We start from the raw sequence: 23,450 nt of genomic DNA, 5'->3' as shown, positions 1-23,450 counted from the left end.
TTAATTAATAACCCTTTATGAGACTACTGATAACCATAAAATGCAATTATACAAATAAATCTAATACAAGTTTAACAACACAATGAAAAGAGGGATGGGAGCCCCCCCCCCGAACACAGAACCCTTAATTCCCCCTTTCCCCACCCCAAATGGAATTGAAACAAATGTACAAATCAATGGTTGAAAATAAACATAAAGAAAACACCCCCCCCCCCCAAAAAAAAAAAAAAAAAAAAAAAAAAAAATGACAGACAAACACTCCTAGCCTAAGTGTTGGCTTTTCACAGGCGCAGGTCCTTTGGGTGGGCCAAGGGGGTGTGCACCCCTCCCTTAGAATTAAGACTGAAAACATTCGTAAACATTTGTAAATTTAACCCTAATCCTATTAAACCGACCCTAAGCCCAAAATGTTGTTATCAATCCCCAATCTCTGCTTACAAGGTTGATATCTCGGCTAGCGTTAGTAAGCATGGTTTCTCTGCAATGTGAAGTACATGCTCCCAATCAACAAAAGATCTTTGCTAAACGGTGAAATCAATACGCGTAAACAAATACTTGTGAATGCCGATTGCAAACAAAATTAGGCAGCCATGAAACTGGGGTCTGCCTTAGCCTGGAATATCCTCTACATATCACCCCTATCACCTCCACGCTTGCTTAAGGGCTTTGTTTGCGGCTAGCTTCCGGGTTAGCCAGGCTGCAAAGACGAGCCCGACCAGAACTGCACCGATTAGTGTGTAGTCAAAATCTTCTTTCAAGACGTCAAACAGTTTGGAGGGCGTCACACGGGTGAAGTAATAATCTGAAACAGTCGAGAGAGATAACAATTATTGTCAAAGACTATATTTTGATGTTCACACTTATAGGAGACATCGACGACACTCCTTCCTCTCCTGTTCGTACAGTTAATTACGATCCTATAAGCGAAGTAGTAGTCCAGTCTATTTTCTATACCATCCGCCCTGGTAATAGTTAAAAAGTAGGACAGTTCTTTTCAGAACTGAGAAGTATCCCGACCCTCCGATTATCTACTCCGCAGCAGTAGAATAAAGCAAGACAGTTCTCTAAGAACAAACTCTACCTGGCAATACATGGTCTTACCGCAAACCAAATATACGTTGATACCTCACCATGCAATGCCTCAAATCCTATATGAATAGAAGTGTTTTCTAAAATATTTTCTTAAAATAACTCCTTCAAAAAAGTCTACTAGTTAGTTTAGAATTGTACTAACCTAGACCGTAGGCAAGCAGGAGACATGTAGACTCCAATCCAGCCGCTGTCGTGTGTAGACCCTCAATGCCAAGTACCTAGACAGTAAACAACAATCAAATGGATAGAAATACAGGCTTGAAATGAAGGCAAGATAGAGCAAAGCAAACCAATCAGTTCTCTAAAAAAAATTATATCACTATTGATCACTGTGAAAAATCAGAGTGGACCCTTAAAAAAAGAGCTGAAAATGATGTAAGAATGATCGTGAGCGCACGTCACACATTTATGCTGGTTGAATTGGGACACCCCAATAATCCAGTGACTTGGCTTATCTCACATTATTGCACATGTAGTTACATTATTTTTGCCAAGCCTATACAAGGCATGCCAAGGAAAATTTAAAAATTATAAAATAAAAACATGGTTTTTTTATTATGAACAAAACAAATAAAGTGAAAATGGAAAGGAAAAAAAATTAATAATTCAAAAATCGTCCTGATCAATAAAAAAGTGGATTTCCGCTTCAGAGCGAAGATCTCACAGGCCTGTTTTATTTATTAAAACAGTGAGGTAGGCCGCTGGGATTGGCAAAGAAAAAGACAAAAAAATGCTTATGAAAAGTTCAATCTTACCGTTTGATTATAGTTGATGATGGACTGATAGGGGATGGGTAGCTCTGGCAGGTATGGGATGAGACCTTCTTCCTTCTCTTCACTTGTCGGTGCTAGAGGGCGCCGTGGATCCAGAAAACGCTTCGGCAGAGCGAGGATGCCTCCGGACTGCAGAGCAACTGCAAAAAATAGAAAATAAAAAAATAAAAATCAGACCGATTTACGATCGTGTGGGAGCACGAGATGAATTTCAAAGAGTGAAGATACTGCATATGCAATTTATAAGCAATACTTCCATGCCTTGACATGGGACGTGACCAAAACCTTGGTCGACTAGAGAGAGAGAGAGTGTAGCCAACGTTGAGTTTGTGCGCACGTAAAATAACCCAGTGCACTTATCAAAAGAGAAGGGATTTGCCCCGGTGCTCCTGGTTTGATTGGCAGCATTTTGCGCCTCAGCACCTTGTAAACCATTACACGGTGCTATGTAAAAGGTGTAGGTTTCATAATTGAAACGTTGTCCCACATACCATACAGGAAAACACTGTTAAAGCGCCTGGAGCGCCACTAAAGGCCTTGTCACACAGGCCTCGATAACAAGAACGAAAACGAGAATGTAAAAAATGCACGCCCTCAATTGATTGAATAAGCGTGGGCGTATTTTGCGTGGAGCGATTCAACCAATAGAATGCGCTCTATTTGCGTTGTTAACGTTATCGTTTTGGTTTCCGCTGCAGTGTGACTCAGCCTTAAGTGTCGGATATGCACGCTATATAAGAAGCCACAATTAAAGGTGAAAGATGGAAAAGATCTGTTGACTTACGGAGTAGATTGCTGCTTGTGATGCCTTTCTCTGTGCGAGTTACAGCCATGGATTGTAGTGCTGATGGCAAGATGTACGACTGCCTCAGGACCAGAGGAGCATAGGGTGGGTCCACGGAGGAGAACATAGTACTGGAAACGCAAGAAGAAGTAATGTCAATAAGGCCTCAGCGGCTAGGGAAACTTGTTACGCGACTAACCCCGCCTCAAATAGTCGCAACTTCAACATTAATCGTGACTTATTTTTAATTCTCAAAAGTCATTGGGGAAATGTTTGCCGCAGGCGTAATTTAGTAAACTTCAAGCTGAAAAAGGATTGAAGGATTTTGTCACTGATTTATGTTTGTAAACTATGTTTTCCTAAATATGATGAGGTAAATTATGTTGTCGTAAGTAGTCGTGAGCGACACAACTGGTTCACCAAACAGGCAGTCATGACTATTTTTGTAGTAGTCACAACTTTTTTTGTAGCACGATTTGTAGAAAATGGTTGCCACAGCCCAACAAAGCAATCAATAGTTGCAACTATGACACTAGGTTTCAACTCGAGGTTTTGAACAGTATGCGTCTTCTTGAGAAAGCTGGGTATTCATTGCCAAATATGTACCTGTTTTTCTGGACTTTTCCCTCGTACAATTCCAAGACAGTCATCTCATGTCGTCTGTATCTTAAGTTCCAATAATGATACTGCATACGTAAGAAAAAGACAGAAATTAATAAACAAAGAGTCATTCCAACAGCTTTATTCCACATACTGCATCTGTTTCCAACTCCTTGCCTGGTGGATGTTCCCCCCATCCTACAATCTGGAATGTCAATTCCCGACTCTAGCTCTCCTGAGTTATTTTCATGTTTAACCATTTTCTTCTTAACCCCTTACCTAGAGTGGCTTTTAGCCTTGTTTTGGGCGAACTTGCATAAAAAAATTAAAAACGGAAGTGCCCTTTGCAAAAAGAAAATGCCCTTGCCTTTTCAACTTTAAAATTTTTGTATTTGACCTTTCAGCTAGATTCAGAAGAAAAAAACTCACCACAATCCAGTTTTCTGCGTGAACGAGATGTACGGGTCCCGAAGTCTTTTTGTGGTCAGCGCTGAAGACTAAGTGACCAGTCACTACGTCTATGAGATACACACTAAGGTGACCTATTGCAGTTAAAGAAATTCAAAAGGTTAGCAAAGAAAAACAGAAATATATGAGAAATTACTGTGCACTCTTTGGAAAGTGTAATCTCGCATACTTTAAAAATAAAGTTCCCATTTCTTTCTAACAAATAATGAAGCCACCAAAGTTTCCTTACCTTTAGACGTTGCGTCTTGGCCTTCAGTAACCACGGCAACCATGTTCGGATTAAGATATTTATACAGGACGGAACGATCACCAAGAACACGTCCCTGGGAGTGAACATGCTCTGCAAAACAAACAAAAACAAACAATTTTAAAATAAATTCTGGACCCTGTTCTTGGCGTTGACATCATTGTCATGTCTCCCATGTGTTATAGCTATCACAAATGCCGATTCCCAGTATATCAAAAGGGGGCCAGACTACTGCCACAGTTAAAACTTTATTTACATTGACTTGAAATAAACTACGCAAGTCTCAAGTGACGGGGATTTTTCATTCACAGCACCCAGGCTCTGGAATTCACTTCCTGAAAACCTATGCAGGCAGGTGGATCAGCATGATAGGAATTTGATAAATCTCCGGCATGCCGCGCACGGTATTTATATGCATAGTTGTGCCTTAACAGAAATGACTGCTTTCAGCATTACAAATTAAACGCTTTTATTTCTTTTACGTCTGATCTACAATGAGAATCATCCATAGAAAAACTCAACCTGCAAAAATAATAGAGAAAAAAATATATACAGTTTTTGGTTTGTTTGTTTGTTTGTTTGTTGTTGTTTTTTTTTTGGGGGGGGGGGTTTGGTTTTTTTTGGTTTTTTTTGGGGGGGGTGCGTTTTGACAAACCAACCTGTATCTTTCTTATCTTCTAGTACAATGATTCCTTTATCGGCAGCTGGTAACCGTACATTCCAAACAACCTCAGCCGTTATGGGTCCCTGGCCGTTGGACACCAGTCGGTACCCTTGGAATGAACTAGCCGACTTATTGGCAGTGAAGAGGTAAACTGAAGACAAGTACTCCGATAAGCTGCTTACTTCCTCTTGCGGGTAAATATGGGCCTGTAGAATACAGAAAGCGCCAAATATGATTGATAATTATGAACCCCTGCATTTCACAGGCTACTCAGTATGGATGTGAACTCTGAACCCCTGCATTTCACAGGCTACTCAGTATGGATGTGAACTCTGAACCCCTGCATTTCACAGGCTACTCAGTATGGATTCGAACTCTGAACTCCTGCATTTCACAGGCTACTCAGTATGGATTCGAACTCTGAACCCCTGCATTTTACTGGCTACTCAGTATGGATTTGAACTCTGAACCCCTGCATTTAGCAGGCTACTCAGTATGGATTCGAACTTTGAACCCCTGCATTTCACAGGCTACTCAGTATGGATTTGAACTCTGAACCCCTGGATTTCACAGGCTACTCAGTATGGATTCGAACTCTGAACCCCTGCATTTCACAGGCTACTCAGTATGGATGTGAACTCTGAACCCCTGCATTTCACAGGCTACTCAGTATGGATTCGAACTCTGAACTCCTGCATTTCACAGGCTACTCAGTATGGATTCGAACTCTGAACCCCTGCATTTCACAGGCTACTCAGTATGGATTCGAACTCTGAACCCCTGCATTTCACAGGCTACTCAGTGTGGGTTTGAACTCTGAACCCCTGCATTTCACAGGCTACTCAGTCTGGGTACAAACTCAAACCCCTGCATTCTATAGCTGATGTCTTAACCACCATACCACCGAGCGATGAGAGGAAAGTGAAAAAAAATCTGGATTTCTTTTGATGGTGGTTATAAATAGATGATGTGAATTCGTCAGGAAAAATATTCACCTTATTTTCGGAGTCAAGAAGTACCAGAACTTTGAGTTCTTGGCTGTCGGTTAGCATCAGCATACTTGCTTGTTGGACACGGTAGGGCAAGACATGGCCAGATTCCCCATCGCTCTCAGCGTCAAACGGGCTACCGGTTATCGGGTTGAAGGAGTACATTAAAGTGTTGCCGGAAACCTGGAAAGAAATTGAAGAAAACAAGATTAGAACTACCGTGGCATGTCGTCAACAACTACCTTTCAATTAAATTAAACCTCCGCGGAGCCAGACTTTAAGAATCCTGAACCTTTACTTCTTTTCAGTAAGCAATGTTCCTTTCAGCAGGATTTGTTTGTCTATTTTCTTTCTATGCAGCATGATTTTTTTTACGCCAAGTTTTTTTGTAAAGGCTCGTTTCTATTTGATAAAAATGCGAATCCGCAGAAGACTTGCACGCCTGTAGAGAGGTACGTAAAAAAAAAAAAAAATCACCTATGCTCTCATTCTAGCACCTTTTATAACGCCCCCTTTTTTTATTCCTTTTTTTGTTTTTATTAGAGGGATGGTTGTTTTTTAATGAGGGTGGGTATTAGGGGACATTCTTTGTGGCAGGACGGCTTTGTAGAGGTGCTGGTCACCTGTTCCTCCTCGCCACTCACTGGCTTGGTATTCTATAGCTATTTTGCTTCTTTGTATCTTTATGTATCGATTTGTATGTTTATATTTTTTTTGCCAGAGTAAAGTCTAATAAAACTAATTACCTTATCCAGAGCAATGACGGTACACTGTGGTGGATGCGGGAAGTGGGCCGTCGTCCGCCTCACGAACAGCAGTACTTTACCCAGACCCTCTTCCTCGAAGCACTTGAGATTGGGTAGATACGACGACCACACTATAGAACCGTCATCCGAGTCAAGCCCAAAGATCTATAAAAATAATAATTATAATAATGATAATAATAATAGTATTAATAATAACAATAATAGTGGATTAAGCTCCTGGCACTGTTACATAATAAAATAAATAATAATAAAAACCATTCTTATATGGCGCATATCACCGTCCGTGAGGTCCCTATGTGCTGTAAAAGGAAATAAACACTTATTGTACAAAGTAAACAGATTTGTTCGACTTCGGCGACCAATTGAGCTCAAGTTTTCACAGGTTTGTTATTTTATGCATTTATTTATTCATGCATATGTTGAGATACACCAAGTGAGAAGACTGGTCTTTGACAAAAACCAATAGTGTCCAGTGTCTTTAAGCGGTAAAGAGTCCCAGATGCGTCAAACGCAAAAAGAAACACCGGTCCACGTACCTTGCCAGACCTACTGACCACTAAGATCATCTTGCGCTGACTGAACTCGTCCCTCGTAAGTGGCTCCCTGTCACTGGTTCCCGCAGACTCCATGTGCATTGCTGCTCTGCCCTTCAGAGTTTCCTGAATGCTGATTGGATCCTGGAGGAAGGTGTGGCTGAACTGCCTCTTCAGATTGGTCAGATAGACCTGATTAATGCAAATAACATATTTTAGCTAACAAACTTTTCCAAAGTCTAGCCTATGTACATGTACTTAACCAACAAAAGTAAAACACATGAAATTCAATTCAAAAAAACTGCAGAAGTTGTCTACAAATATTCGGGAAAACCAAAGTACTAAAAATTATAAATTCACTTCTTTGAGATGTTTTATTTTCTCAAGAATTGAAGATACAACGGTTCATGGTTATCTTACCTGAAGCTGTGCAAACTGTGTGCTGAGTCTCCGCAAAAACATTGCAACAATACTCTCTAGCATTATTAAGAGAAAAAAACAAAAATAAATCCCAGACAAAATTCAGGTTGAGGCCCTCTAATGACAAGGATAATGATATGATGTCAAAGGCACTGAACACGTTTAGTAATTATCAAAGACCAGTATTGGCCCACACTACAAATTAACTGACCATGTACGGTGACAAGCCATATGGGTGTTTGTACATGTCTACGATACAGATACAGATATTCGCATTTGGTGTATCCCAACATATTCATAAAATAATAACATATCTGAGAAAATGTTGAGTTTACCTTGCTCTTTCCCGCCGAATTCCTCTTCGAATTTCGCCTCGGTATCCGACACTGGCAGATCCACCATCTCAATGGCAGCGACCGAGGAAAGACCTTCCTCTCTCTGCCAAGCGATGCGACCTGCGACAGGGATGCAATTGTGCAAGAATTAATTAAAAATTGCCATGAGATAAGGCCCTCCCCCCCCCCCCCCCCCCCGAGTATAAAAGATGTATCGTTTCAGAGGTTATGGGGAATTTTCTGCTTAGCAAATAGACCCCCTTGCATATGACGTCACACTTTCCAAAGCGCTCTCATCGGGGCCAAAGTAGGTAAATCATTGGACGATAGCTGTTATTTGAGTGAAAAACGTGCGCATGACCTCAGCGTCCCTGTAGCTTTTTGCTTTATGCAAGGGGTCTGACCACTGTCATTGACCACCATCTTAGATGTAAAACAATTTAAACGTGCACGCGTGTACGCCTTGCGCACGACTATCAGCCCAAGATAACCTTTCACACGTGCACGATACATTAAAGATGGTGAGCTAACGCAAGCGAAAATTAATGTGCTTTGTGAAATTCGACCCTGGATGTACCAACCTGGTTGATGGACGAGCGTTATTGCATGATCAGCCGTCTCCATCAAGACTTTGATAGCGGGATTGGTGTCTTTCTTGTCAACCAACATCACCGTCAACTGGCGGGAAAAATAATACAAATTGCGAAAAAAATGAATGAATCAGCCGTAATGGAAAATGTCCCACATCACGAGAGTGCTACTCGTGCAAAATTCCATATCGGTATGTCACGACAAATGCATGCGCATATTCGTCACAGTTTGTCGCTACTTACTGGCATACGTTTTTGGAGTAACATAACCCCAACACTCATTTCATTGTTCAAAAAGAAATTCCCTAAGACAGTTAAAAAAAAAAAAAAAAGCTTCTGGCTTTTGTTGAAGCCAGTTTCGGCAACGTTGGGGCGCGGAATTACACCACGCTTACCAATGAGGATAAATTCACAAATGATAACCACAAAACTAAAACAGCCCCCTTATATTAATCACCATTATCAATCTAGACGGAACCCCAACACAAGAGCTGTTTTTTTAGCGCAAGAGTTAAATTGAACGTGATAGAATAATAAAGCTGTGACAAGTAACGTCTTCCTTCCACAAATGTTGTGTTTACCTTAGATGGGTTTCCATGGCTACTGGGCATAGCAACTGTCTGCATCATAGAAGATACTTCTGCTCCATCTTTAAAACAGCGTAGCACCATTTCCTTTAGGGGAAAACAAAAAATGAAGTAGTAACAGTAATAGAAGACCTGGGTGCAACTTTAAGTTTTAAAAACCATTGAAATCAAAATCACAGAGATCAGTGATAGCACTTACAGAGGATGATGGGAGCCAGCTAACAGCGGTAACTATTGCAGTGCTATCGAGAATGGAACCAGTTAACTGCCCCACCTGCAAAAAGAAAGTTCATGGAAAAGAAAATTACTTGGCTGAAGGAGAACGAGAACGAGCAGCCATAGAGCTTGGTGTTGGATTGATAGTCAAATTAAAAAGAGATAAAATATAAACATTTCAAAGAGTTTCAAAGAGTTTCAAAAAATTCAAGAAAAACCATCAATAAAAAAACACCAATATAGAAAAAACAAGATTTACATAAATGATTAAAAAACTAGTCCAGTAGTCCAAGAAATTTCTGACCGAAATCGCCTCCAAACTGGGACCAAAATCTACATAGATGATAGCAATCACTGGTGAGCAGAAAGTGGCTACCAAAACTTACAGATGGCAAATCTTTGATGAGGGCAACTTGAGTGGCAGACATCTTCAACAGGACGTGATGAGTCTCCGTTAGTTTCAGTGCAAACTCAACTCTGCCCGATGATGGGGGAAAGACCTGAAGCAACTCCGGTTTGGAACCCGAGTCGTTTAACCCGATAGTCTGGAAAGATAAAGTTTGGTTCGAAAACTTAAATCAACTTGCTCTAGAAGGGTCGTGGGTTCGAATCCCAACCTAGTAATATGCCCGTGATATTTTTCACAGGACTCGGGGGAAAGTACTGAGTGTACAGTGCTGGCACACATCGGTGTATGGGTAAAAACCAAAATTAATTTAAAAATCAACTTGAGAAAAGTAGGCAGTTACACTTTCTTTTATGCCCTGGAGTGTGAACACCAACCTTAAGAGGGGTGGTTGCAAACACGTTGACGTTCTCCAACGAAGCAAGCTGTAGGGAGTTGGTGAGCGTGTCCATACACACAAGCTGGCGGTTGGCTACCAGTATGCAGCTGGTATCCTGCAGAGCCGCCCATGCAGCCTGGATCGTAGCCTTTATGAAGAATTAGAACAAAAAGAACAACAAATTGTAGGTTATTATATATTTTTTTTTACAGGATGTGCTTGCAGCTCTTTATTGTGTGTTTCCGTGTCCTTCTGATTATTGTCTTGCTCTGCATTGTATGATTATCAAATGTGAAAGTCGAATAAACAATAATAATAATAATTTAGTCAGGTGCTTACCTTGTTTTGCAGGGCCCCATTTGCGGCCGAGTACTTGAACAAGTTGAAGTGGGAATTGGGTACTAGACCGAGAACGTACACAGAGCTACCATCCGAGTACAGCCACTTGTAGGTTGTGCTGACAGGATTTAACGGAGAAAAGACAAAAAACATCAAAGCTTACAGAGAAGAAAAAAAGGTTTTACTCTTAAAATCCCTTAACCATGTTGGAGTAATACGTTTTCTTATCAAAACAAATGTTTTTTAAAAATGAAACAAAACTTACGTCCAAACTGGGACAACTTCCTCACAAGGATTTTGGAAGATTTTTGCAAGAGTTAGGGTTCAATAATGTAAACTTCATTTTAAGTTTTGTACCATTTTAAAATGATCTTCTTGATGGAGTAGTAAGTTTTTTTAATACAAACAAATGTTTTGAAAAATGAGACAAAACTTACGTGCTTGGAAGCTCCTGGTCCCAGACTTGTTGTCCATCCTTGATTGAGTGGACGTAGATATTGTTACCGGCTAAAATGGCCATCAGTGGAGTTTCTTCATTGTCGACAAAAATGGCGGAAGCATCGCTACAAGGACAATCACATTTTTTTTTAAAGACACTGGACACTATTAGTTATTGTCAGACCAGTCTTCTAACTTGGTGTATCTCAACATACGCATAAAATAACAAGCCTGTGAAAATTTGAGCTCAATTGGTCGTTGAAGTTGCGAGATAATAATGAAAGAAAAACACCCTTGTCACACAAAGTTGTGTGCTTTCAGATGCTTGATTGTGAGACCTCGAAATCTAATTCTGAGGTCACGAAATCAAATTCCTGGAAAATTACTTCTTTCTTGAAAACTATGTTACTTAAGAGGGAGCCATTTCTCATAAAGTTCTATACTGGCAACAGCTCCCCATTACTCGTTACCAAGTAAGGTTTTATGCTAATAATTATTTTGAGTTATTACTAATAGTGTCCAGAAACTTTAAACGGTTCTTCAGAGTTCTCACTTAAACAATGATCCCAAGCAACCCTAGACTGGTCCCCTGTCTTTATCTGTAAGTACTATGTGGATGCGACATAGGGTTATTTTTAGAACTAGAGGGCGCACAGCCTAGTTACGCAGCCCAGTGCGCAATCATTTTGTAAGTGGTGTTTCTTCTTTTTCGAGTGATGTCTTCGGTCAATGATGTTACCCTGAGATGTTTCCATATCTCCCTGTCCCTCATGCTTGTATATATTTATCCAGCAGTGGATTTCACAAAGAGTTAAGACTAGTCTTATCCCGAGTTAGGACGAGTTACTCGTCCAAACTTAGGACTAGCCATACGTTTTTAATATCTCCTAGGACTGTTAAATCGACCCCTGCTGTCACAAATTCAGTATCCCTTTAAGCAAATCAACATAGGTCGGTGTCTATCATACACCCTGTGTAGTTTCAAATTCAACGTACATGTACAATGTTCATCTTACAAAATAGCACGCGTGTCTCCTTGCGGTCGCGTCGCGTTTGAGCACGCGGCATCACCAGTGCGCCCTCTAGTTCTTATATATAACTCTAATCCATGGGATGCATGCACGACATGGCACCATACTAATCTAATTGATCACTCAAAATCACAGTGGATAATACTGAACAATCAGACAGTAAGGGGGGGTCAAACTTGTGTTACCTAGGAGTGTCTTTTGTGCTTATTGTCTCTGAAGTTGTGACCGACTCCCATCGTAAGAATCCTGAAGAAGGCTCCCACGAGCGGATCACATGACCCCCACCTGACACACTGATGAGATCTGTGGGAAAATTCAGGGTCAGAGTTCAAATCAGGTCAAAAAGGGATTTCCTTGATATATACGATTTCTGCATGGAGTGGCCAGCCTCTAGAGGGTCAGGCCTGTATGCTTCGTTTTTGAAAGGGCAAGGGCACCAAGGCATTTACTCCTTGGTAAAGGGCACCCAATGAGGAAACTGTAAATTTCTACTGGGGCATTTCAAGGGCAATGACCAGGGCCCAATTTCATAGAGCTGCTAAGCACACAAATTTGCTTAGCATGAAATGTTTGCCTTGATAAAAACAGGATCACCAACCAAATTTCCATGTGATTTTCAGGGTATAGGCAAACACTAGCTGAATACCAGTAACAAGCAATTAGCAACAAATGGAAATTTTGTTGGTAATCCTGTTTTTTTATTAAGGAAGAAATTTCATGCTAAGCAAATTTTCGTGCTTAGCAGCTCTATGAAATTGGGCCCATGGGGCATGGAGGTAATCGCCTCTGTTGCCTTCGTGAAGTATCAGGCCTGGAAGGTGCTATTTGTCTTACCTTCATTGTTGTAGAGTAGGGCGTCAATATGACCAGAGGGACCTCTCTGGAAGATCTGTCGCCAGGTTAGGTGACCGTTACGGGTGCTAAGCGCTGCTACAACATTAGCTTCAGTGGCTACAAATACATTTCGTTTGCTCCCGCCTTGCTCAAAGTGTAAAAACTTTGCCCTTCCCGTAAACTGCTGGCGCCTGGTGGACAGACAGAGACAATTAATGACATTACTTTCATTTTATTTTCATTTTCTCACAACCCAATTATACGTACACGCCTTCACTCTTCTCCAACAATTACACTGGTTACGAGTTAGACAACGCATCACCTTCAAAACATCAGTGACTCCGACGTTCTTCCACAGTACACCACTACTGAGTCTCTCTATACCTCAACAAACCTGGCCAGAGTGGCCTCCGCTCCGGCCAGAATCTAACAATCCCACGCACTCACAAAAAGGCAGGGGACCGATCCCTCTCAGTTGCTTGTCCCCGATGCTGGAACTCTCTACCAAACCACATTCACAACATCAACTCATTCCACACTTTAAAGTATAAATTAAAAATGCATCTGTTCTCTTCTCACCCATAAACTGACTCTTTCGCAGCTGCATTCTTTAGCAGCGCATTGTATTATCTCTGGAAAATGCGCTTTACAAGTCTGATGTACTTATTATCATTTTTATTAACACAGTTGATGCACGACTTACACTTCTTGAGGAAAGTGAAGTTTGTTTACAGACCTGTGATGTGTTTCCATGGTGACATACAATAGTAATGTGGTGATCAGTCAAAGTTGTGCCAAATTTTTAATAAGTTTATTATGTTTCAAGAATAACAGTTGTGACTTTAAAAAACAAAGAACAAAAATTAATAACATATAATTATTATTAATAGATAATAATGTTGGGCATGTAGGTCAATCTGCGCAATCGGTCAATTACGATTGATTTGCAGTTACGATCAATCTTAGATCCTCTGGAAATCAGTACCTGCACAATCAGCCGTGCCTAACAATTCCTGCACAATCGGGCGACCACATAAAACCTCTGTTGCACGATCGGTCGATCGCGCAAAACCATTCCTGCACAATTGGCCGATCGCGCAAAACCATTCCTGCACGATCGCGCCGTGCCATTAAAGCACGATCGGTTGATCGCGCATGTTCGTTGCCGAATGTTGCGCGATCGACCAATAGTTGCGCGATCGACCGATTGCTGCGCGACCCAAAATCAAAGGCAACAATAATATTTTTTAATTAAATTTAATTTTCTCAAAAAAAATGTGAGCAGCTAGCTGAGCTGAGCAAGCAAATGGTTTGAAAAAAAATGCTGTATCTGTCCAACGCATTCACTGTTGAGTTGTCTTTTGTTGGTGTTGTTTTAAATACCCCTCGCAATCAAAGAATTGTTTCCTCATGGAGGTAAAATATTTCTACCTCCATGGTTTCCTAAAATGCTAATAAATGTTTAATTAAAATATTGACCTATTTTGACTAGTCATTATATTGTCAAATGAGGGCGCCGCCACCACCCACATAAAAAAAAAATGCACCTGATTCTGCAAATCACGCACTCAAAGAAGGACTAATCTAAACTTAGGACTAAACTTAAACTCGCAATTACTTACCAATCAAACTTCCCTACTTGATCCTCAAAAAGTGAACTCCCATAGCTAAAAAGCCCCATAAAAAAGACTGAATAAATAACTAAATTCATGGCGTAAACCGTCTGCAGTGTTCGATAATGGATAAATACAGGGTAGAATCGCCGGTTCATGAACAGTCTAGTACCTTTCTCCTTAGTCCGCTGCGTGCCAAGCGGACTTTTTGCACATTGTAAGTACCAGACTAATTTGCACTGGTGACAACCTTTGTCGCAGTGATGTGTATTGCACCAAACACATAAGTAGTGCTGAAAATCGAGTGAGAAAAAGGTTGTACACACATGTTATTTTTATTTTACAGCACTCTGTGGAAGGTGAGGATCGGAGAGGATCAGTGAGTCAGTTGCTAGCAAAACTGCTCAGCAAAGAAAGAGAAGGCAGAAAGTAATGGCAAATACAAATCACTTTACTAAATACTATCTGAATTGCTTATTTAATTTTAATTAAATTAATTATAATATCACTTTTTTTGGAAGCCATACATTACATAGTTCAATATTGGCATATCTTCAATTCAAGGGGGGGAATCATCAATCAAGTTCAAGTAAAAGTTCAAGTTTCAACTACTTCGTACTTGGTACTCTAAACTTGAGCCTTATTTATTTATATTTTCTAGAACTTAGAAGTAATCTTTGACAAGACAAGTCACACAGGAAAAGTAATCTTGAATCCTCAATTCTGATCGGTCGAGCAATAGTAACATAATAGCAAGGACTGAGGAGTGTGCTATTTTTAAAAAATTTGTTTTATTTCAGCCACATCTTAGTGCGTTTGAGCCCCATCCTTCAACATGTTCAGCCGCGTTGGATAAGGGAAGCAGAAAATACCCAGAAGTGCGTCATTTATATGAAAAAATATAGATTGCGTCTGCGTCCCATATCCAACTTGTTGGATGTGGGACGCAGAAGCGCTATATATTTCCGAAGTTTGCCTAAACAAATCAGTGACACTGCAGTACCCCATGGCCTCACTTTGAAAACACCAGAACTTGAGTACGGCCACAAAATGTAATCTTTAAAATTTGTGACAACGTGTACATGTATTTGTAACATAATGTCGTATTTAGCATAGTTCCATCATTCACTAAAGTATCCTTTTCTTTTTTCTTCCAGGATAAATAATCAACAATTTCCGAGCAAAATCAGAATCTTACAACTGTACAATAGCTGAAATGGCAGAGTTAGAGAAGCGTAATCTGGTTGGTAGTCCTATCTCTAGTGGTGAGGATGATGACGAAGCCCCTGAGTGTGTTTCCTTCAATCAGGGTCGAGAAGAAGCCCTTCAATCAAAAGCAAGGGCCCTCCATGAGCTTCAGAGGTTCGTTGGAACACGTTACATTACTTCTAGAAACAATAACACCCGTTTCAGACAGACGCTCCAGAGTCGCGCAGAACCAAATTTTCAATCAAGTTCATGAATAGTTTGGCTTCTGAAAAAGTTGGGAGTGACTGGTCGACTGTTGCATTCATTCATTCAGAACGACTAGAGTCGCTCCTTATCTATTTGGTTCGTCACGACCATGGCGCGCCTCTCATGGCACGCCTCTCTAAACCGGGTGTTAGGCTCCCCTGTACAGCCCGGTTCATACTTCCTGCAAATGCGATACGAATGTTGACGTCCCAATTTCCCTATGAATAACTCACAGCACCCTCTTGTGCTCAACTCTCTTGCGAATATCTCCAAGAAAACAGAGGTATGACGTCAAATTCACGTCATATTTGCATCGCATTCGCAGGAAGTAGGAACCGGGCTGGAGCCTTTTAAGACTCGCCCATTTAGAAACAATAACACCTGTTTCAGACAGGCTACTGTTGGATACTGTTAATGATGTATGAGGGTGATATATCGAAATAAATGTTTTATTGACTTGAATTTCTTGTGTTTCAGGGCAAACTTAAAAGCCAAAGAAAGACGACGTGAGCGGGATCGACTTCTGAAAAATCAGAAGCAGAGTAAGCGAGTCCCTCTGTTCAATGCTCACCTTCCAGAAGAGTTACTCACAAAACTCACCGAGCAACAAGAAATGACACCAACACCAAGGTACATGTACATCGTCATATCTTGATTTTTGTTTTTTGAAAAGTTTTGATTAAAAACTGAAGGTTATTGGACAAAGTATAAAGGAATAAACAAACAATCCTGTCAAGTTTCCAATTTATAAAGAAGTGTGTTTATGTTTCATCAGCCAATCATTTCATTCAAAGACCAGAGTTTCCTTTAAAGGCACTGTACTAAACAAGTTAAAGTTCTGAACATCATTATATGACTATGTGGAAAGTTGCTAAAAATCTGATTAGTAGGACTTGAAATTTTGCATGGTGGAAATATGTTATGGAAAGGTTTGCGATAACACCATGTCATGACTATCACCTTAATGAGTTTGGGTGGTTCTGAAAAGAACCGTTGGTTTCCACTCAATGTTTCGATCAGTATCCTATGATCATCTTCTGGAGAAATCTGATTACTAAACTTCAAGCAAACTCTCTCCTCAGGGAGGAGGAGGTGGCCACGGAAGACACCCATGAAGACAAAGACGACCTCAGTGATGACGAAGATGGAGATATGGACGATTCCGAGGAAGAAGAAGAAAAAGTAAACATTGAGGTGATCCAGAGATCAAAAATTGTCCAGCACGAACCCCATAAAGCAGCTCTGCAGTTCCTTCAGTCCCAGCTGTCAAGAATACCCCGAGAATCTAGTGAGTGTTCTTTAAAGGGACTGCAGTCAATTTCACTAAACTTTGATGATGGATGAATCATAGGAATTAAGACGAGTTAAATTCCGTATCCAAAGACGTTTGGACGCATTGAACCTATCCTAAGTTAGGACGGGTTACTCATCCTAACTCGAGCTAGGATTAATCCTAGCGTTTCGTGAAATCGGCTGCAGGACACCTCTAGTAATTGTCAAAGACCAGTATTCTCACTTGATGTAACCCAACATATGCATAAAATAACAAACATACATTGGAAGTGTCGTGGCAGAGCACCGGATTCAACCTCTGGTGTTTCTGATCAGCAGAGTGTGGGTTCGAATCCCCAACCGTGACACTTGTGTCTTAAAGCAAGACACTTAAACATCGCTTCGTCCTTCGGATGGGCGTAAAGCTGGTCCCATGTGTTGTGTAACGCATGTAAAAGAACCCAGTGCACTTATCGAAAAGAGAAGGGGTTCGCCCCGGTGTTCCTGGCTGTGGCTGCTGTATGCGCTGTAGCACCTTGTAAACACTTATACGATGCTGAATAATTGGGTCTCGGAATTCGTCACTGCAATAACCTATCTTTGTGAAAGTATGTATATACTCAGCGCCTTGAGTACCTTGTTTGGAAGATACGTGTGCTATATAAGACTTTGATATTATTATTAGTACTATTATTATTATGGTAAGTCTTTCAGTTTAAAATATTGACCCTTTTTTCCTTTCTCCAGCGGCATCACACATGTCTAGGAAGATGAAGAGATTAGGAAAGCCTGCCATGATTTTTTGCAAAACGCAGTCTCAAGGTAAATAACAGTTACAGTATAAGACGTCACAACACAAATTCTATTTACCCGAAGCCATCCTTACATCAGGCAAGTTGGTCTATGAAAAGTGTTTGGAATCGTTTGTTATAAAATGCATATGGTTAGAAAGATGTTTTAAAAGTAGAATATAATGATCCACATAAATATGCCTCGAAATTGCGTGGTTTTTCTTTTACTTAGCGAACTAACACGGTCGGCCATATTGTGGAGTCAAGCAAAATGGCGTGCCGTGTGAGTTCACAATGTATAAGGAAAATCTAGAAATTTTGAGGCATATTTATGTGGATCAGTATATTGAAAAGTAAGTAAGTAAGCAGTATATTCTACTCTTAAACATCTTTCTAAGCATTTGCATTTTATAACAAAGGGTTTCAAACACTTTTCATAGACAAACTTTGATTTAAGGCAATGTATGTGTCTCTTTAATAGATTAAAAATCAGACACTCAAAATGGCACTTCCAAACTTGCTTTGTTGCAGGGAAAGATTTCTGAATATTGACCAACAATGTTACACGTTGAATGGCTCGTGACTGGCACCCCAGAACAAAGATATTTATTAACAAAATAGCGTTGCAGTCGTTGCAAGATCAAGTCCCGCTAAAGTAAAGTTGTCTTTGTTCACCCTAAAACTATTTGTTCAAAATTCCAGTTACAAAAGGAGTTTCATTAGCAGCGTTGCCTTCTCAGCTTGTCGATGAGTTTAGTAAAATCTTTTTGATGTTTTTTCCTTTTCATTTAAGGTGTGAAAAAACAGAGACACAAAAAAAAGAGAGTTGCATCTGACGCCACTTTGTGAATTAATCCACTGGGTGAAGAGCTCTTATCGACACGAAGGAAACAAAGAACTGAAAGGAACTTTTCCCCTCTTATTAATTTTATGAATGTCTCAGAGGAATTGCATTGTTTTTCTTTATTTGGGTTCGGACACCAATTGGAAAACTAACAGGCACTCTCTATATAGACTTGATTTCAAGTCTTAGATCATGGTTACTTTTGTCTGCATCAACTGCGCATTAAATCTGATTTGTTTCTTTTAGCTATCACACCCAAACTCATGGGTTTGGGTTAGAAATTTCACAAGCCAACAGAGGGCGCTATTACAGACTTGAAACCAAGCCTAGCCATCCTCATGATTCTGTGCAATACATGTTGTGACATAACCCTTTTTGAGGTATGGTGGACACAATGCTACAACACTGTAAAGTTGTGGTAAATTTGTGCGTATTGTTGACCATAGAAATAGAACGTATGTTATTAAATGAAATTTTAGGCGAAGCGGCGTTTACACGTAAACCTAATGACCACCAACATGGTGAGCGTGTCCAGCATACCTAAAAAAGGCTTATTGGATGGACCTGTTTTGTGGAGAATTTATTGTTTTTATAAATCTTAATATTATGTCTATCATCAAAAAATGGCGAAAAGTCTTAATGTTTCTACCCCTTTGAAAAAAGATCTTATGTCAAAAGTTATTTGTCATAGTATTTTTTACAAATCTTTATAAAACTAAATCCCCAAACTTTCAGCAGAGGATAAGAAAGTGGACTGTTTGAACGTTTCATTCAATCAAGAACAAAATTTATGAATTGTTCATGTTCATGCTGTATGTTTTCAAGAAGGTCACTAGCAAGTGTTAAATTTTAACAGGAAGTATTAAATTTTTATTTAACAAAAATCAAATAACAACATGAATTAAAGCTGTGTCTATATTTGTCATTTTGGGGGAATGCTTATACAAATCTGTTAATAAACTGCTGCCATTATTATCAGAATTCTTTAAAATGTTTTTACATGTCTTATTTTCCCCTTAAATGTATCACTTGAACACTTTTTTGAGATAACAATTTTAAAAACTTCGTTTATGACTAAAATATTTACCATTGCTTACCAGTTGGTGGCGCTCTTTAAGTTTACCGTTAAATTTCGCGCGCCCTTGTGTTTTACGGCACACGATCCGACTGCTGCTGCAGGGAAAGGTCGCTTATGACATATGTAGACTTCAAATGACCCAAGTTCCGGTACAAAAAAGACGTAGAATTCAGGGTCAACGTAAATTTACTTTCCCATGACAACGTGCTGTAACGATGGTTAATACACGTGTCTTCGTACTGTTAGAAGACATAATGAAGCGCGAAAATTCAACAATGTTACGTCGGTCGGGAGTGTTCACAAAATGAAGGTGACATTGACAATGTCAGCAGTGAGTGTTCTTGCAAAATAACTTGGTTTTCGTGTTTGCTGGGTTGTTGTCTGCCGAGTTTCTCGCCTTAATTTCCCCTCTACATACACCGTCTACTCACATAACTCAAGACTGTCTGTAATTGGAATGACTGTTGACATTTAGTCCACCAGTGCTTATATAATTCCCAATGTATTATCCAGTCGTACATTTAAGCCCGTTCTGCGGAAAGCATGACGACGAATGAACAGTTAATTGTTGACGTCTACGACGTAGTGGGCCAGAAAGCGAAGCAGCAGGAAAAGGACCCACAGCTAGCGGGGGATAGTGACGTCCAACCCCGGGGAGAAGAGCAAGAGGAACAATGCTGCAACATGGGACACCATGGAAGTTTACAAGATGCCTTCATACAATTCAAGAGAAAAAGACAGGTTAGTGTGGCGGTGTTCCTTGAAATTTGTCAATTGAATTTAGCCCGTGTGTACATTTTGTTTCAACATTTTCATTTAAACTGGCATCTTGTCATGCTTGTTGTTGGAATGTTGTACACTCATTCCAGGAAAACAGGGCCCATGTTTTTTGTTGCCTGATGGCAGTTGGGTTAAAAAAGAACTGTATCAGTATCACCACACAAATTTAAGTAGAGCAGTTTTCTGTATTTCTGTTGTTTTTTATCTGTGTGGTGTTACTGTTAGGTGTGCTATTTCTGCTGTGACTGTTGTTAATTAAAAGATTTTGCCTGAGGATGTATTTTCTATTTTGTATCTGACGGTGACAGTGACAGCACACCAACTTAGACTCGGTGACTGGGGCGCTTAGACTAATTTTTTCGAATGCTGACATTATCGGTCATCTAGCTAGTTATACTTGATGGATGATGTATTGACATCATGAAAAGAAAGAAAATATTAATTTAAACTTTTTTCCCTATTCCTATGATGGGGTTTGTTCTGTTATCGTCTCCAGAGCATGGAGACAAACTGGAACGAACCTCATAGATCTATTTTTCCATATAATGAAGAAGTAAGCAAAGTGGTTGGCGGCTAGATTTTAAAAAGCCCCCTGCGCATGTTTAGACCAGTGTGAAATTAAAAAACAACTTTTGACAGTGTGCGAGGTAGTTGTTAATTTTCCTCTGCCTACATTTGGTTGGTGATGCTTAAATTCACTTCCAGTTCCAGCGAGCCTCGTAAATAGTCAGCCCGGCTCAAGCTTGTTTGTTGTGCAAATTTGAGAATTTATGACAGGGGCTGTATGAGGGTATATGTGTCAATTTCTTTTTATCTAGGGCCTTATTTCATCTACATTTAGAGCTCAAAAAGTATGTCTTGAAGCACAAGTACCTAAAAGGTTACTAATACCATAGAGCAAAGAACAGAAGGAGTTACAACTAGTCGCACTTCAAAGGTACAACGTGTGTTACTGCGGTCGTAAAACAGATCTAATACTAGCCAAGCTACCAAGCAGAAAATTGATAAGCAATACTTTAGGTTGTGTATAGAGAGGAGGAATTCCCCCTGGAGACACTATCCACTAAAAAATAAACATCGCCCTCTATTGACCAGTAAATTTAGTTTTGTCCAGAATTGTCATGTTCAAACAGTGTACAAAAAGGGGCTTTAACCATGGAGCTTTAACCAACCATTGAGCACAATGGCTGCAAAAAAATGATTTAATAATCGAGAACACTGTTCTTGGAACAACACAATGCATAGAGTGTCTAGGTAGAGGCATACATAATGTATACAATAATAAATTATGCAAGTCAGAGTTAATGCATGAACGAATTCAAATTTTGGAGTAACACTATACTTTAGAACTGCAGTCTAGCCAACGCCTTGACAAACAATGGTTGGCAAACTGACATAACGCCTGTCGTCAAACATGACACTTTCATTGACTGAATGATATCAAACATTCTTTGTAACACTAGCTGTATGTAATACAACCTGTTTTAAGCCCATATCTGCGGACAGTGTGTGATGCACTAAACGACAGTGGCACCAGCCAAATTATTCCAACGAATTTAGTTTATTTCTAATTATTATACAATAGTATGCAATACAAATTGTACATGTAGTTAATCTCATCATAGAGCATACATTTTCTATGTATTGTCAGCAAACCACTAGAAAGCTGGAAGCCACTGGACACGTTTGGTAATTGTCGTAGACCAGTCTTCTCATTTGGTGTATCCCAACATAAAACAACAAACCTGTGAATATTTTGTGCTCATTGGTCATCGATCTTGCAAGACAAAAAACACCTTTGTTGCAGTACTTTGTGTGTTCAGTTCAGATGCCTAATAAAAGGCTTTAGGTTCAAAGTCCTTTATACATTTGAGTAAGAAGTTACCTCTTTCTCTTAAACTACGTTAACTCAGAGGGATGTTTTATACTATAAACAGCTCTCAATTGCTCATAATTACGAAGTAAGTTTTCAGCTGACAATTAATTTGCAGGCCTTCATGCTTCATTTTTAAAAAAGGGCGGGGGCACCTAGGCATTTTCTCCTTGGTAAAGGGCACCTAGACCTTTTTTCCTTGGTAAAGGGCACCCTGTGAGGAAATTTTTAAATTTCTACTGTCGGAGCATTTCAAGGGCACCAAGGCAATGACCAGGGGGCATGGAGGTAATCACCTCCGTTGCCTCTGTGTAGTATCAGGCCTGATTTTGAGTGGCCTTACTGTTGTTGTAGGGTATTTGGTGACCATGATAAGAGTTTGCAATATTGAAGTGAAGGTTTCCTCTCCTAAAAGACTGGGCCAGAAAACCAGAGACTGGTGCCACCTGTTACTTGATTTTTATGAATGAAAATGAAAGTATGCAATGGACTGTAAAAAGAAAAGTACGCATTGTTTGAAAGTCCCCATTGTTGCTATGGAACAATCCAGAGCTCAGGCATCAGTGCATATAGTGCATTGACTTCTTCTGGGTTGGACTCTTCCAATTTTGGTGTCTGAGGGGGTGCTGAGGAAATAACTGGGGCAAGTTGGGGAGCTGATTGTTCCGTTTTTTGAATACCCCCTCAGTGAGGGAATAGTGCATCATGAATAATTTGGCACGTTCTGCTTTGAATGGGACGGAAATGGAAAGCATTAAGGCCAAGTAAAAATAATACCAGTTGATGGTCCAGGTTTTGCCCTAAAAAGGGGGAGGACGAGGTCCTTTCTATTTTATATTTTTTAAATTTCTTACGAAGGTTGCTGCTAAGCATTTTAAATAAAGTTGTCCAGCAGTTCTTCATTTTAAAATCCCCACTTTATGTAGTTTTCAAGTTCTTAAAGGATCAGTAAGTATAATGAGAAATACACAGACAACTTGTCTTTTTGAAAGAAAGAAAAAGGAAAATAAGATAAAAAAGGGAGGTGGCCTCAAAGAAGGATGAGAGAGGGGACAATAAACAGGTATTTTTTTTACTTGGCCTAACTGAGCGTCATACCAGTTTATGAAGATCCAAACCACAAACAAAATGCATTGTGAGTAAAGTCCCTGTTCTAACAGCCAGTACCACTGACGTCATGACATTCCCTGCATAGCTCCATGACCAGCAGTCTGCTTTGTGCCAGACTGGGTTCCCATGCCCCTGAACGCCC

General features: G+C 40.0%; 3 protein-coding genes across 3 annotated transcripts in view; 2 read left to right on the top strand and 1 right to left on the bottom strand.

The window, feature by feature from the left end:
• Positions 1-224: 224 nt before the first annotated feature.
• On the bottom strand, positions 225-14,225 carry LOC139950756 (ER membrane protein complex subunit 1-like). Its single transcript, XM_071949550.1, has 23 exons — positions 14,115-14,225; positions 12,493-12,683; positions 11,844-11,961; positions 10,627-10,752; positions 10,190-10,307; positions 9,849-9,998; positions 9,452-9,610; positions 9,049-9,123; positions 8,844-8,936; positions 8,254-8,350; positions 7,673-7,792; positions 7,338-7,393; positions 6,921-7,109; positions 6,364-6,528; positions 5,624-5,800; positions 4,624-4,834; positions 3,947-4,057; positions 3,679-3,791; positions 3,256-3,335; positions 2,650-2,780; positions 1,848-2,005; positions 1,235-1,310; positions 225-802 (listed from the first exon to the last, which is right to left on the bottom strand). The coding sequence occupies exons 1-23, from the start codon at positions 14,201-14,203 to the stop codon at positions 642-644; spliced, it is 2,964 nt and encodes a 987-aa protein (XP_071805651.1). The 5' UTR covers positions 14,204-14,225; the 3' UTR covers positions 225-641.
• Positions 14,226-14,420: 195 nt separating this feature from the next.
• Positions 14,421-19,428, top strand: LOC139950755 (uncharacterized). The gene is made up of 6 exons (XM_071949549.1): positions 14,421-14,534; positions 15,263-15,467; positions 16,038-16,190; positions 16,643-16,848; positions 17,580-17,654; positions 18,417-19,428. The coding sequence occupies exons 2-6, from the start codon at positions 15,322-15,324 to the stop codon at positions 18,470-18,472; spliced, it is 636 nt and encodes a 211-aa protein (XP_071805650.1). The 5' UTR covers positions 14,421-14,534; positions 15,263-15,321; the 3' UTR covers positions 18,473-19,428.
• A 215-nt stretch (positions 19,429-19,643) lies between these two features.
• The window catches only part of LOC139950479 (uncharacterized), a 48,549-nt gene continuing 44,742 nt past the window's right edge, over positions 19,644-23,450 (top strand). Inside the window, exon 1 of the mRNA XM_071949170.1 lies at positions 19,644-20,286. Within this exon, the coding sequence (XP_071805271.1) occupies positions 20,089-20,286 (198 nt within the window). The 5' untranslated portion in view covers positions 19,644-20,088. The remainder of the gene's footprint in view (positions 20,287-23,450) is intronic.

Source organism: Asterias amurensis, chromosome 18 (assembly GCF_032118995.1).
Source record: "Asterias amurensis chromosome 18, ASM3211899v1".
Classification (NCBI taxonomy): domain Eukaryota; kingdom Metazoa; phylum Echinodermata; class Asteroidea; order Forcipulatida; family Asteriidae; genus Asterias; species Asterias amurensis.
Note: the sequence above shows the minus strand (reverse complement) of the source record. Positions and strands in the feature narration are given on the sequence as shown.